The sequence below is a fragment of the Microtus pennsylvanicus genome, chromosome 12 (genome assembly GCF_037038515.1).
Source record: "Microtus pennsylvanicus isolate mMicPen1 chromosome 12, mMicPen1.hap1, whole genome shotgun sequence".
NCBI classification, from domain to species: Eukaryota; Metazoa; Chordata; class Mammalia; order Rodentia; family Cricetidae; genus Microtus; species Microtus pennsylvanicus.
In genome coordinates, this window is record NC_134590.1 from 11,064,002 (window position 1) to 11,079,188 (window position 15,187).

The 15,187-nt window shown below is 40.8% G+C and overlaps 1 protein-coding gene across 3 annotated transcripts in view; it reads right to left on the bottom strand.

Moving 5' to 3' along the window:
• Positions 1 to 15,187, bottom strand: part of Bmp2k (BMP2 inducible kinase) — a 92,299-nt gene that overhangs the window by 42,132 nt on the left and 34,980 nt on the right. For all 3 annotated transcript variants that reach the window (XM_075943068.1, XM_075943069.1, XM_075943067.1), the window contains exons 4-7: positions 11,748 to 11,890; positions 10,230 to 10,351; positions 6,156 to 6,237; positions 2,723 to 2,855 (exon numbers count right to left, since the gene is read on the bottom strand). In XM_075943068.1, the coding sequence (XP_075799183.1) occupies positions 2,723 to 2,855; positions 6,156 to 6,237; positions 10,230 to 10,351; positions 11,748 to 11,890 (480 nt within the window). The remainder of the gene's footprint in view (positions 1 to 2,722; positions 2,856 to 6,155; positions 6,238 to 10,229; positions 10,352 to 11,747; positions 11,891 to 15,187) is intronic.

A 15,187-nucleotide genomic window follows, 5' to 3' on the forward strand; every position in this document is an offset into this window, starting at 1 on the left:
GTGATGTTGATAGTGTTTTCAGAAAATGTCCACTGTAGCTTCCTCTTACCACTCCCAGACTAATATTTAGAGCATGAAGACCACTCCTACTGAGATTAGATAAACCCTCCTCCTTGGTCAGCTGTAAAGAAAATGTGGTACATTCACACAATGGAGTACTACACAGCAGAAAAAAATAATGACATCTTGAAATCTGCAGGCAAATGGATGGATCTAGAAAACATTATATTGAGTGAGGTAACCCAGACCAAGAAAGACAAATATCATATGTTCTCACTCATAAGTGATTTTTAGACATAAAGCAAAGAAAAACCAGCCTACAATTTACAATCCCAGAGAACGTAGACAACAAAGAGGACCATAAGAGAGACATACATGGATTTAATCTACATGAGAAGTAGAAAAAGACAAGATCTCCTGAGTAAATTGGAAGCATGGGGACCATGGGAGTGCGTAGAAGGGAGGGGAGTGGAGAAAAATATATAGCTCAATAAAACGATAGATAGATAGATAGACAGACAGACAGACAGACAGACAGACAGACAGACAGACAGAGGTGCTGAGGCTTATCCATCACAGTCCTGACCACTGATCCCAGCTTCTCTGTACATATGTCTGTCTTCTTCATTCCCTCCTTATCCCTGCTCAGGATTCCAGGACCCAAGTCATGCAAGAATAACCCAAGTTTTTCTTTCCACAGCCCAGCAGAGGAGCAGCAAGAGCAAGTGCTCCTGCAGAAACAGGAGCTGTTTTCTGTAGCTCTGTCTTAGTCCGTGACCGTGGACTCTCATTGTTTCCTGTAGCTCTGTCTTAGTCCGTGACCGTGGACTCTCAGTGTTTACTATAGCTCTGTCTTAGTCCGTGACCGTGGACTCTCAGTGTTTCCTGTAGCTCTGTCTTAGTCCGTGACCGTGGACTCTCAGTGTTTCCTGTAGCTCCAACTTACTCCGTGACCGTGGACTCTCAGTGTTTCCTGTAGCTCTGTCTTAGTCCGTGACCGTGGACTCTCAGCTTTTCCTGTAGCTCCAACTTAGTCCGTGACCGTGGACTCTCACTGTTTCCTGTAGCTCTGTCTTAGTCTGTGACCATGGACTCTCATTGTTTCCTGTAGCTCCAACTTAGTCCGTGACCGTGGACTCTCACTGTTTCCTGTAGCTCTGTCTTAGTCCGCGACCGTGGACTCTCATTGTTTCCTGTAGCTCCAACTTAGTCCGTGACCGTGGACTCTCAGTGTGTCCTGTAACTCTGTCTTAGTCCGTGACCGTGGACTCTCAGCTTTTCCTGTAGCTCACATATTTAACACTCTCTTACTTAAGTGTGAGCACTTGCAGTGCAACAGCCAAGCTTCAGCTGCTCCCTTTCCCCCTGATTATTCTGGTTCCCTAGCCTAAGAAAAGCATTCTATGTAATGCAAAGTACTTTGTGTGTGTCAAGCGGATGTAGTTCTCCAATTTCCAGTATCTGTGAAGAAATCTGTTTCACATAAATTCTGTGCTTTAAGAGTCATTTATGTCCCTTTTTCTCTTGGACATTATGACAAAATTAATTTAATGTGCAGCCCCATCTCCTTGATTTGCACAAGGCCCATGCATTAGGAAAATCGACTACTTCTCAAATAAGTAACAAGTGTTATTTGTAATTCATCATTTATGCGAGCATTACTGAATTGGGGGATTTGGTGGGAGCAGTGCCATCAACTGAACCCAGAGCCACGTGCCTACTAGGCAAACATTCTACCACTAAGCAACATGCACCCAGCCCTTGGTTGTTTTGAGTCTTTCCCTTTATAGTGCAGAGTGACCTGGACTTGGGCACTGTGTTCTCCTGCATCTGCCTCCCCAGTGTTAGAATTACATGGATGTCATATGGGCAAACTTAAAAATTTAAAGTTGTATATCATGGGGTTATCTCTTATATCTCCTAGAATCGACAGTCTATATTTTCTACACCCTAGACACATGATTAAATTCATACCAATTTTCTTTCAACGCATTTAAATATTTTACTTATGTAAAGCTTTAACAGAAGAAATGAAGACTTTGTTCTCTTTGTTCACACTCTAGATGACTAAGAAAATTATCAATTTCCATTTATTTTCATTAAGTTTAAAAACTGTATCATATAAATATCAAATAAATTTAACTTTTCACTCAGTTCTGTGCCACAGAGGCATTGAAGGCTGTTCAAGATGCAGAAAACAGTGGAAATCCTAAAGGTGCTTAGTCAGCGCTGTCTCAGGACTGCACTGCCTAGATTACCTTCTGTCTAATGACTGTCTCCTCCTCACAACGCATCCTTCTGAAGTTTACAATGTCTGTGTACAAAATGCTACATTACGGTACCTTTTTAAAAGCAAGCAAAAGCCTTTAAAAGGCTGTAAGGAAATCTGGTTACTTATTAACCACATGGATATTTGGTTTCAAAGATACAAAAATTGAAGAATTAAATGTTATGAGTGTTCCCAGTAACTCTGACTGTCTCAATTATGTAATTGCTGTCATTGCTACTAATTCGTATTGAGGAGGTTAAAAATATCCTGTATTCACTGGTAATTAGATTGCTTTGACCTCTGTACAGGTGAATAATCATTTTTAAATAATTTTACTGTAATTTATAAACATATGAAATTAAAAGTCAAGATTTAATAAAGAATATAAATAGCAGGCCCTAAATTACAGTATCTATCTTTAAGAACACTCCATACATCTTTCCCAGTACTTACTTATCAAACAATGTATGTTATGGGAGTAGCGAGAATTGTCTGGGATGGTGAAGCTGCCATCACAGATAGCAACCTGGCTCTCACCAAACGGAAGAGTGAAGAAGCAAAGTTTGTACAAGAAACATCCCAGGGCCTATAAAACAAAGAAACAGGAGTTTCGTCAGGACTCAACAATCAGTCACAGACATAAAAACAGTCAAGACCAGAGCTGGGAACGGAGCTAAGTGCTAGACCACTTGCTTAACATAAGCAGCTCCATGAACAAGAAAGCTGAGAGTTAAACATGCTATTTCAAACAAACAAGTTGAATGTTCCTGTTTTGGATCCAATTATTACTTAACCAAGTTAACGTGTTCAATGTTTCTTAAAAGCCTTTAGCTTTAGAGTTCGGGGTTTCTCAGCTGCATCTGCAATCAGTTAGATAAGCTACTCTGGATCGTGAGTCACTAAAATTAAGCCTGGCTGGTTCCTTTTGGAGGAAATATTATCTACTTGGTACTGTCCTCATTAGTATTGCCAATTTGGCACAAGCTACATCTGAGAAGAGGCTTCTTTCAGAACGCCGGCAGACAAGTAAATGGGGGTGTTTTCTTAAGTGATGATTAATGGAGAAGGGTGCAGGCCTCTGTGGGTGATGACCACCCCTGGGCTGGTGATGACGTAAGCAAGCGAGTGAGTAGCATTCCTCTGTGGTCTTGGCTTCCATTCTTGCCTCTAGGTTCCTGTTCTAGCTTCCTCAGTGATGAACTCCAAAGCTGTAAGATTGCTTTTGGTGATGGTGTCTGTCACAGCTGCACTAACCCTGACTAAGGCAGGTCATACATCAACTTACAAGGAAAACAAAGGCTCTTCTAAAAAACTTTCCTAAAGCTCACTATAAAACAGGCTTGAAGTCCTTTGAGGCTGTCCATCAATAAGACACCAATAGCAAATTTTACTGGTCATTATTTCATAACATAAAAATCAACTCACCGACCAGCAAGGTGGGTCTGGTGAAGGCCCATGGCGACAACCCTGATAACCTGAGTTTATGCCCAGGACTCAAGTGCTGGAAGGAAAAGATTGTTCTCAAATTGGCCCCTGACCTCCACACATACCCAGAGGCAAAACATAAGTTACACGCAATAAAAACATTAACTCTCTGGGCCTGGAGAGACGCACAACAATTAGCACATACATGCTGCGCTTACAAAGGACCTGAGTTCAGTTCCCATGTCAGGAGCCCACAAGTACCTGGAACTCTTCTGGCCTCCACAGGCACCAGCACACACAACAAACACAAATGTGCATAAATAAAAACATTTTTAATTAATTCTATATTTCTATCCACAATCCTACAATTTTTGCTGTACATTATACTGTTCTGAGCATCAAAACACACTTTAAGGGTAGCTGTGGGGTCTGAGGATGCAGCTCAGAAGTGAAGTGTTTCCTAGTATATAAACCCCTTCAAAAAAAGACAGCAATGGTGGAGAATGCGTGAAATACATTGCATTGTATAAACACAGTAAATTGTCCCATTTCACACCATAAGCATTTCCATTATGTAAGAAACAAGAGGGACCCATTAGGCTTTTAAAAAGGGTCGTCATCGTGTTCAATTTTCTTCTCTAAAAGGTAAATACAGGATTCCTATTAAGCATCCTAGATGTCAGGATAAGAATAACCTACAATGGAAACTTTCAAAAAAAATGTTTGCCAAAAATATGAAATGTTATATAACTACTTTCACCTGAACACTGTAATTCTTATAATTAGTTTATCTTCTTGAAACAAAACCAGCAAACACAATTCTTGACCAAAGTGAATGGACACACTACAGTGTTTTTCTCTTTCATCCGTGCTAAGACAAGCATAAGACAACCACCATGGACACAGAAACTGTTCTTCTTTTGAATGGGCAAACAGACTCTATATTAATTCTTTCCTAATCTTTGACAACTATTTGCACATACACTAAATCTATTTTAGAAGTGACAAATGAGAAAAGATCCTGTTCTCTGCATTAAGAAAACATAGTAATATACATAATAGTACATAATAATCGTGTGCTTCAAGAAAAAAAAATTCATCAACTCCCATTGGTTTCTGAGTGGTGATGAAGCTGGTTTCTGTGGGTTCTGTGTTGCTGAACTCTCTCAGGTAATATAGAACCAAACAGAATCATAAAATCAGGGTAGAAAAGATCGTTGTAATACATTGTAATATGAGAAAAGATCTTGTAATACGTTTGCTTTAAGATGCAACTTACTTTGCTTTCTACATTACATATACTCTTCAAATTTACTATATGTTATCAAATCAATCCGATGCTAATGCTGAGGACAGGAAATTGTCACAATGTCAAAAAACTAAAGCAAACTTGCTTCCAATTTGCTTTAATCTTACATAGTTTAAAATTCAATTACCTTAAGAATCCCTGACAAAAGAAAAATGTGTTACAATAAGCAAATGAGAAGATCACAGAGAGATGATTGTCCTGCAAGACTATCTGTCTGCTGGGGCCCCCGTGGCCTCCCCATCCAAGGAGTAAGCAGGCTGGGAAAGCAGCAAGCAGAGAGTGCTGGCTGGCACACACTACACATGTGGAACCAGCAAAGTGGCTCGAGGGGTCTGAGCAGGATAGCTGGAAGCCACATGCTATATAAGAATATCAACTTCTAAAAGTTGTCCTCTGACCGCCTCCACACACACGTTGTGACATGTAGCCTTATACACAAAATAGATACTTTTTTAATTAAGAAAAATCAGAACTATCACACTTCTTTTCTAAGTTCTAGAATTATTTCAAAAACTTATATTCCTCTATTGTTAATATGTTCATGCAAACACAGCTAACAGTTATTGTTTAATGCATTTGGGTTATACAAACAATTATTAAATACAATCCAAAATGTATTTTAAATACAAAACAAGCTTAAAAAGATGTGAGATTCTAAACAAGCTTTTCTATAAATTACCACTATTTATTGGTATAATTAATCCAGAGATATATACTAAATGATAAGGATTTTTATTAAAGGGTAGTTAATAACATGTTTAGATTCAGAAAAGGTTTACTTTTGTTAGTTTCCATTAAAAACATCATAAAAGATTCCAGAAGTTATACTATAGTTGCTTAGCAGTTACATCTAGATTTTCTATATTGCCATAAGCCAAAATTCCACTCATTCAAAACTGAAAAAAAAATGTGATCATTCACTTAGGATCTAAATCCTAAAAACTACTGGGCAGTAGTTACATAACATACAGGTACCCCCTTTCTTGAATGTAGGCAATCCTACCTCCTAAATTAGAAGATTAACAACCTAGCATTCTATTTCTGAGGGAGAAGCTCCTTTCCACATAGAAAGGATGTCACTGGGGAAGCCAGTCAGAGGCAGCTCAACTCCGACTCCTCTGGTGAGAGCAAAGATTGGCCTTCGAGCCTTACCCAGATATCAGCCTTGGTGGTGATGGGTTTCCCGCCATAAAGGTTGATCATTTCCGGGGCTCTGTATGACAGAGTTGTGTACCTGGCAGCATGAGGGAAACAGAGGAGACACACTCAAAACAAAGGGACAAATGAGACATGCTTCCCTAAAACATAGAAGGCTTTGGGGTTCAGAACTGTATAGAACTAATACTGTCTTTAAATGCTTGTGAAAAGTCTATCAAGAATTAAATGAAACAGGTTATCTACAGACATTGGGGTTCAGAACTGTATATAACTAATACTACCTTTAAATGCTTGTTTTAAGCCTATCAAGATTAAATGAAACAAGGTATCTACAGATACTTTGTTGAGCAATAATAAAAGTATCTCAAATAATATAAAAATTGAATTTCTTTTATTAATAAAAACTTAAATGACAACTCATTGAGAATATTTCTGTTGATTTATATGAAACAACTCAGTCTATCACAGCCTCCTTATCAGACATTTTCATCTATGAAAAGTAAGACTATACTCTCGAAATCTTAATTTAGTTCTTCCCTAAGGAGTTTGCTTTAGAACTGTTAGTATACCCAGTTGTACACAGTAGTAAATGTTTTGAGGTTTTATAATTTTCTTGAAAGTTATCTATTAAAACTCAATTATACACATTATATATGCTTCTAACATGACTACAACCTAAGCTCTTTGGAATTAGAAATCACTGTAAATAAATACTCACGATCAAAAAAAGGAAAAAGAAATCTATTAGGAACAGAAATTTTAAATCAACTAGTGCTCAAATCTCACTGCAGAATTCATAATATAAATGGACCACCTCTATCACAATGAGATTCGGTTTTAGTATTTATACATTATTTTACAAGAATCTTAAATCACAACATTCTAATACCTTACTTCTCCCAAATTACACTAACTGGTGAATACGGTCTGAATGATACTATTACAGAGGAACTAGAATATAAACTGTGTAATGGCAAGGCTTCTATCATTATATCCCGTCACCAAAACCAGGGTTTGGCCCTGAACAAATACTTGTTAACTCAACAGACCATCAACTCTTCAATTCAGCCACAAAGGATAGGAATTCTTAGTGAGCTTACATGCCATAATACAATCATCACAAAAATTTAACTGAGCATCCCACAATGCAACAACTTAAACGTCTAGCAGACCAGAGATACTGGAGACCTCAAGCAGCCACTAGAAATCTTCATCCACAAGATGTTTTAATTATGTGATGTACATGGATCCCAACAGGCTAACCTGCAAGGCTTCTGCTCTTGTGGTTCTCCAGGACATTTGTGCTTGCTATGGGCTTGTTCTTATAGAAGCTAATGCAATGGTTCTAGGCTGTTTTCTGAGTGAAACACATAGTCCACAGTACCTGTCACTGCTTTACAGTCTCTACGACTGCATCCCACAAGTGGGTCAGTCTCCAGCTCTCTCGGAACAGCTTCCTCGCCCAAACACTGAGAATCAGTGAGGAAGCAATAAGGAGACTACTTAGAAATGCCTATCCTGAAGGACCACTGTCCTTTATGTCCTGTCCTGATGGACAACTGTCCTCTGTGTCCTATCCTGATGGACCACTGTCCTCTCCATGTCCTATCCTGATGGACTGCTGTCCTCTCCATGTCCTATCCTGATGGACCGCTGTCCTCTCCATGTCCTATCCTGATGGACCGCTGTCCTCTCCATGTCCTATCCTGATAGACCGCTGTCCTCTCCGTGTCCTATCCTGATAGACCACTGTCCTCTGTGTCCTATCCTGATGGACCACTGTCCTCTATGTCCTATCCTGATGGACCGCTGTCCTCTCCGTGTCCTATCCTGATGGACCGCTGTCCTCTCCGTGTCCTATCCTGATGGACCGCTGTCCTCTGTGTCCTATCCTGATGGACCGCTGTCCTCTGTGTCCTATCCTGATGGACCGCTGTCCTCTCCATGTCCTATCCTGATGGACCGCTGTCCTCTCCATGTCCTATCCTGATGGACCGCTGTCCTCTCCATGTCCTATCCTGATGGACCGCTGTCCTCTCCATGTCCTATCCTGATGGACCGCTGTCCTCCCTGTGTCCTATCCTGATGGACCGCTGTCCTCTGTGTCCTATCCTGATGGACCACTGTCCTCTATGTCCTATCCTGATGGACCGCTGTCCTCTCCATGTCCTATCCTGATGGACCGCTGTCCTCTCCGTGTCCTATCCTGATGGACCGCTGTCCTCCCTGTGTCCTATCCTGATGGACCGCTGTCCTCTGTGTCCTATCCTGATGGACCGCTGTCCTCTCTGTGTCCTATCCTGATGGACCGCTGTCCTCTCTGTGTCCTATCCTGATGGACCACTGTCCTCTCCATGTCCTATCCTGATGGACCGCTGTCCTCCCTGTGTCCTATCCTGATGGACCGCTGTCCTCTGTGTCCTATCCTGATGGACCGCTGTCCTCCCTGTGTCCTATCCTGATGGACCACTGTCCTCTCCATGTCCTATCCTGATGGACCGCTGTCCTCTCCATGTCCTATCCTGATGGACCACTGTCCTCCCCATGTCCTATCCTGATGGACCGCTGTCCTCTCTGTGTCCTATCCTGATGGACCGCTGTCCTCTCTGTGTCCTATCCTGATGGACCGCTGTCCTCTCCGTGTCCTATCCTGATGGACCACTGTCCTCCCCATGTCCTATCCTGATGGACCACTGTCCTCTCCATGTCCTATCCTGATGGACCGCTGTCCTCTCTGTGTCCTATCCTGATGGACCGCTGTCCTCTCCGTGTCCTATCCTGATGGACCGCTGTCCTCTGTGTCCTATCCTGATGGACCGCTGTCCTCTCCGTGTCCTATCCTGATGGACCGCTGTCCTCTGTGTGTCCTATCCTGATGGACCGCTGTCCTCTCCATGTCCTATCCTGATGGACCGCTGTCCTCTCCATGTCCTATCCTGATGGACCGCTGTCCTCTCCATGTCCTATCCTGATGGACCGCTGTCCTTCCTGTGTCCTATCCTGATGGACCGCTGTCCTCTCCGTGTCCTATCCTGATGGACCGCTGTCCTCTCTGTGTCCTATCCTGATGGACCGCTGTCCTCTCCATGTCCTATCCTGATGGACCGCTGTCCTCTCCATGTCCTATCCTGATGGACCGCTGTCCTCTCTGTGTCCTATCCTGATGGACCGCTGTCCTCTCTATGTCCTGGCCTGATGGACCACTGTCTTCTCCATGTCCTATCCTGATGGACCACTGTCCTCCCCATGTCCTATCCTGATGGAGCGCTGTCCTCTGTGTCATTTCAGTGCTCTAAGACAAACTGCTAGTTGTACTTTCTGAAACAAAAAGGCAGCAAAGTTAGGTTCTCACAGTAGCCTGGCAACCACAGAAAGCACAGGATTGAAAAACAAAAAGCTGGGTGACATTACCCGAGAAAGCGTTGCAATATGACGCTGAAGAAAGAGTAACTTCGTACAGTCTGAGCACTTACACTTTCACACAAGTACATATGATACTCGCTGGCAACAACAGCTAACATGTCTGGAGCTCTTTACTCTTGCAAATGCACCACTGCCCTGTCTTGGTAAAGACAAAGACACTACACTGGACTCACAATCACTTAAGGAACTGGAGAGATAACTCATGGTTAAAACTCTGTTCTTGCAGAAGACCAGGGTTCAGTTCCCAGCACCAACTATTCAGAGAACCCAAGGCACTCTTCTGACCTCCACAGATACTACACACACATGTGGCACACGAATATACACACAGGCCAAACATTCATACTCATGTAAGAATAAATCTTTTTAACTCAAATTGCTTAAAACTCTCTTAATGCGTCTATTAACTACTACCACTTATTTTATAAGTTTCATTATTAATCTGTTTACCACATAGACAAAAAATTTCATTCATGGTATTCATTGACTGTCTATTAGATTGTCTAGTCACATACTAATCATTTCTATTATAAAGGAATCTACAAATGGAATCTTGTAAAATGTGTATTAATGTAGCTAGCTGGCTACAGACTCAAGTTAATCAAAATGCCTGTGATACAAAATGCAATAAAGGTAAGCACTTACTTTTTAATTTCTTCTTCTACTACATTAACTCCATCTTTTTGAGGATTGAGAAACTTATTAGTGGCACTGCCAAAGTCACAAAGCACATAATTTCCGGCATCATTTAGCAAAATATTTTCTACCTTAAGGAAAGAAAATTAATTGATTACTATTTTCAAAGTTAAAATTGTCTTTTTTTAACCTGTTTTCATCAGGTGCCTGGTGTACATATATACACACATAAATGTATGTATATACAGACATAAGACACCTAAAACAAAGGCAATGAACCAGAGCAGGCAATAGTACATCCCTGAATGACCCCAGAACTCAGAGGATGAGCCAAAAGGCCAGAGATTTAATGAAAATGGCCAACCCAAACCTCCTAAATTCTCTATATGAACGACTAGTGAAGGCCAAGATCTTCTTTGAGTATATCTACATCTTTCTCTATTCCTAAGACTTCCGCCTACCTGGAGACAAGGAGTAATAGAAAATATTTAAATTCCATTTCGGTTTGGTTTCTATAGATTGAGTATTCACATGCAAAATGCTTAAGACCAGAAGTGTTGCTGGTTTGGGATTATTTTTTATACTGGGTGGGGAGAGTGGAAATTCAAGAATAAGAATAAATTTCATTCACATGCCATCAATACTTATACATTAAGTCTGACAGTAATTTTATACAATTAACTGCAATCTGAAGCACGTGATCAGGTACAGAATTTCACACTGATGTCACCACCATATCAAGTCTCAATAAAGCTAAGACAGTAGGCCTTTTCAAATGTACACTTTCTGATGAAGAAGCTTAGCCTATACCACCATTTTTATTTAAAATTCCTACAGTGAAAAGAGAAATTTAAATTTATACTTTAACTTGGAGATCAGAGTTAAAATAATTAAAACAAAGTACAAATACTCCAATATCTTGAATTCGACAATGCCAGTTCAGAGAAAGTCCCATCTGCTGCGTACTCAGTGCTTACGTCATTGGACAATTTGCTTAGCCACTCCCCTCTCTGGTTATCTTAGCCAGAAAACAGGGAAGACAGTAGTTACTATGACAGGTTAGAATAGCCAAAGTACTCAGAACACGGTCTGGAATACATTACGGACCAAATAAATATTATGGCAAAATCTTTTATTTACCTACTTATTTTCATTACTGAAATGCTAATAAAGTTTATTTCAGGCTTTCATGATTATCAACAACCAACATTCTAAATGACATTGGTTATTTTTGTTTATCATAAGATATAAAATTTTATTAAATCAGTCAAAACAGTCATTCACTTCTTTACTAAACAACCAAGAGCCTCTGCTACATGCCATGCACTGTCTATGAGCTTGGCTACATCACACACACACACACACAAACCAACACCAAAGGCCTCATTACCCTTATCCCCTAGTGGGAAGAGCAGACACAACACAATGAAACTACACAGGATCTTTGGGAGGGTACAGGAGCAGGGAGAGAAAGAAAGAAACACTCTAAATTCTAAGTGCAGAACAAAAGTGTCTCACGGTTCTTACCTTCAGATCCCGGTGGATTATGGGAGTCTTACACTGATGCAACCTCGCAACAGCTTCACAGGTGTTGCAGAAGATCTGTAAGACTTCTGATTCAGTGAAGCCTGTCTGCAGCTTCTTGTTCATCTGATTCACTACCTGCCCAGCTGAGCAAAGATACAACTCTGAGGATGCATTCTGATAACGTCCGCCAGAAACAAAGACTCAAAGTGCCCTTCCAGCACTAGCTCAGACCTCCGCCAGGACGTTTACACCTGCTAAGATGACATGTGACACATGTCTCGGAAATAAGAGCACCGTAAACAGACAGCATCTTGCTAACACTATTTGCCATTTTTTTAAACATTTAAGCATTTCTGAGATTGAAGTTTTCCTTATGATTAATGAGGTATATATTTGAAGCACAAATCAACACTGTTGTGTACTGGGTAAAGTATGATAAACAAAAATAAGATTTCTAGTATCATAGAAGATAGTGTCTCGAGATAAAAAAACGACACAGCCGTGACTATAATTCATAACATTCCATAGTAAGAATGAGAGAACTCACCTAAGAAACTTGAATTTAGACTGAGGGAAGGATGGGAAGAAAGGGGAGCAGATCAATTTAGGCTGAGACAGAATGATCACTAATTAACAAGGCCAAAGAGAACGTGTGGGTAATGAACGTTATGTTCAAACATCTCTGTTAGGTAGGGATTTGCTGACGACAGTTACTGATAAAGAGCTGCTGCTGATTCGGCTGAGGAGGCACAGAAAGACGAGGTGTGACTGACGCACTTCAGACACCAGCAGCCACATTGCATACTTAATTCTTGAAAGTCAAAGAGAACTATAGATCTGACCGTTAAACACTGCCTTGATTGTAAGATAAGGGGATCTAAAAAGGCCACTACAGCTTTATTCCTGGTAATAACTAATAGGGCTGGGAGAAAGACTCAATAATCCTGCCCAGCTGTGGACTATGCATGCCGCTGACCTGCCAGGTAAGACGGCTGCCTGCAACAGTGCCATTACTGTGGAAGGGGAGCTGCTTTCTGAGGGGATCGGAGGCCTGCTCCACAGGAGGGAATCGTGTTACTGCCAGGCTGAGCTCCAACTCAAGATCCTCCTCACAGTGGCCTCTTTAGCATATCCCACCAGTACAGGCTGACATGTCAACCATATTCCTGATACCACAAACCTAGTCAAAAGCTCATGGCTGTCGAGCTCACAGACACAGACAGAGGGTTTGTTGCTCCAGGGACAGGTTGTCAAACTGCCTTCTAGACATTTATGTTTGTACCTGGGACAATGCTCTTCTCAGCCTTGGCCAGAGAAGCTTTTTCTTTCAATTCAGTAGTTAAGGCAGAGACTCCAGGCCAGAAGTCTATAAACAGAGCAAGCTTCATGAGGCTCCACACCTCCGAGCAGTTACTGCTGGGGGAGACACAGCCATGTTGTTCAGTGGTAGCCAACACTCGGCTGGCTACCCACGCTCAAACAAATAACCTCCAACCGTGCTCTTACAACTACCCCAGATTAACTAAGTGGGTCATTCGTGTGTGTGTGTGTGTGTGTGTGTGTGTGTGTGTGTTCACATCCAAGTGAGAAGCAGATTCATTGGGAAAAGGGGAGAGAGCTCAGGCTCTTCTGCAGGACTTGCTTCTATCTGCATAAGAAAATCTACCCAGGAGAGCCTACTAGAGCCAACAAGAGCAAGAAAGAGAGGAAGTAAAACTGCTCCAACCAGCCATGTGAACAGGCTCTGACAAATCAGCAGTGCCGCCCTGCCAGGCTCGGCCCACAGCAGCTGACAGACAGATCCACAAGCAGTCAAAAGCAACTGTTGCTTCATGCTACCAAATTTTCAAGTGTTTTATTTTCAAGTAAAAGCTAGTAGAGATATAACTTACAAGATTTAATACAAAGCTGCTTCTAAAATGAACTTAGAAAGACACAAATGGCCATAATTGTTCATATTCTATTTTTAAAACAATAGAAATACATTCAAAATAACCATATTGATGTCCAGAAATCTCTCTCTTTAACTCAGTGGTTCTCAACCTTCTTAATGCCGCAACCCTTTAATATAGTTCCTCATGTTGTGGTGACCCCCTAAGCATAAAAATTATTTTCATTGCTACTTCATAACTATAATTTTCCTACTGTTATGAATCATATATAAATATCTGCTATGTAGGATATCTAACATATGACCCTTGTGAAGGAGTCACTCAGTCCAAGGGGGTATGACTCACAAGTTGAGAAGCACTCTTAAGTGATGTATGAGAAAACTAGCAAGTAATACCAAAACATGAATTGAGAGGTGAGAGGACACTGTACTGCACAGAAAATGGCAGTAAGCATCGAGAACCCCGAAGCATGGAGCGGGTCATGCTCAGGTTACCTAGCACGTTCTTCTACTTCCCACTGAGGCTCAGCCCTACATAATCAGTGTGTGAGCTGTGTGTGTTACACAAGGAACTTATACAAAAGGAAGGGGACAGAATTCCTTCTCCCATTCTCTGCTCCTCCAAAACATTCCTACCCCATGAGAAAAAGAATGTATCTATTTGATTCATATGACCAAAAAAAAAAAACCCTGCTCAGGCCTCTGAATTCATTCTCCTAAGATAAAACTGTCAATCTAGAGGGTACATTAGGATCTGTGATACACGCAGCAAACTTCTCACATGAGGGAGACTGAGTAACAAAGCAGAAGAATCTTGGAGCAGTTAGAATAAAAGGGAAAATACTTCAAATGTTTAATTTTTTTAACTTAAAAAAAAAGATTTATACCTAAAATAAGAGCAACAGGTATTTTATTGAAAAATAAGAAAGGACTGCTATAAATTAAAATAATAAATCAAAAGTACAAAAATCCTATAGAAAACCATCATTTACACATACTTAAGGAAACTTCCAACAAAAGCAAAAACTAAAAAAAAAACTGGAAAGATAACCAGAAGAACAATCACCACAGGAAGACAAACATCCATTTCAAACAAGTTTCAGAAAGAACACAAGAGAAAAAGCTTAGTGTCTTACAAAAAGAATACAAAAGCTAGTTGGGAGGTGGTGCATGCCTTTAATTCCAGTACTTGGGGGCAGAGGCAGGCCAATCTCTGAGTTCAGAGCCAGCCTGGTTTACAGAGCAAGTTCCAGGACAGTCAGGGCTACACAGAGAAACCCTGTCTCAAAAAAAATAAAATATCCAAAACTGACATAAATGAAGTATACAAATTATAAGATTTCAATACACTGGAGATAAATGCAAAGCTACCTGATAGTGTCCATGCAGAAAATGGATCTCATAAAAAAAAAAATCAATCATCACACTAGTAGAGAGAAAAAGAAACAATGCAATGCCTGCATCAGTATTACCTCTATGCTAGAATCTTTTTTCTAACCAAATTAACAATCAAATGTGCGCACAGAATAAAGACGTGTTTGTCTATGGC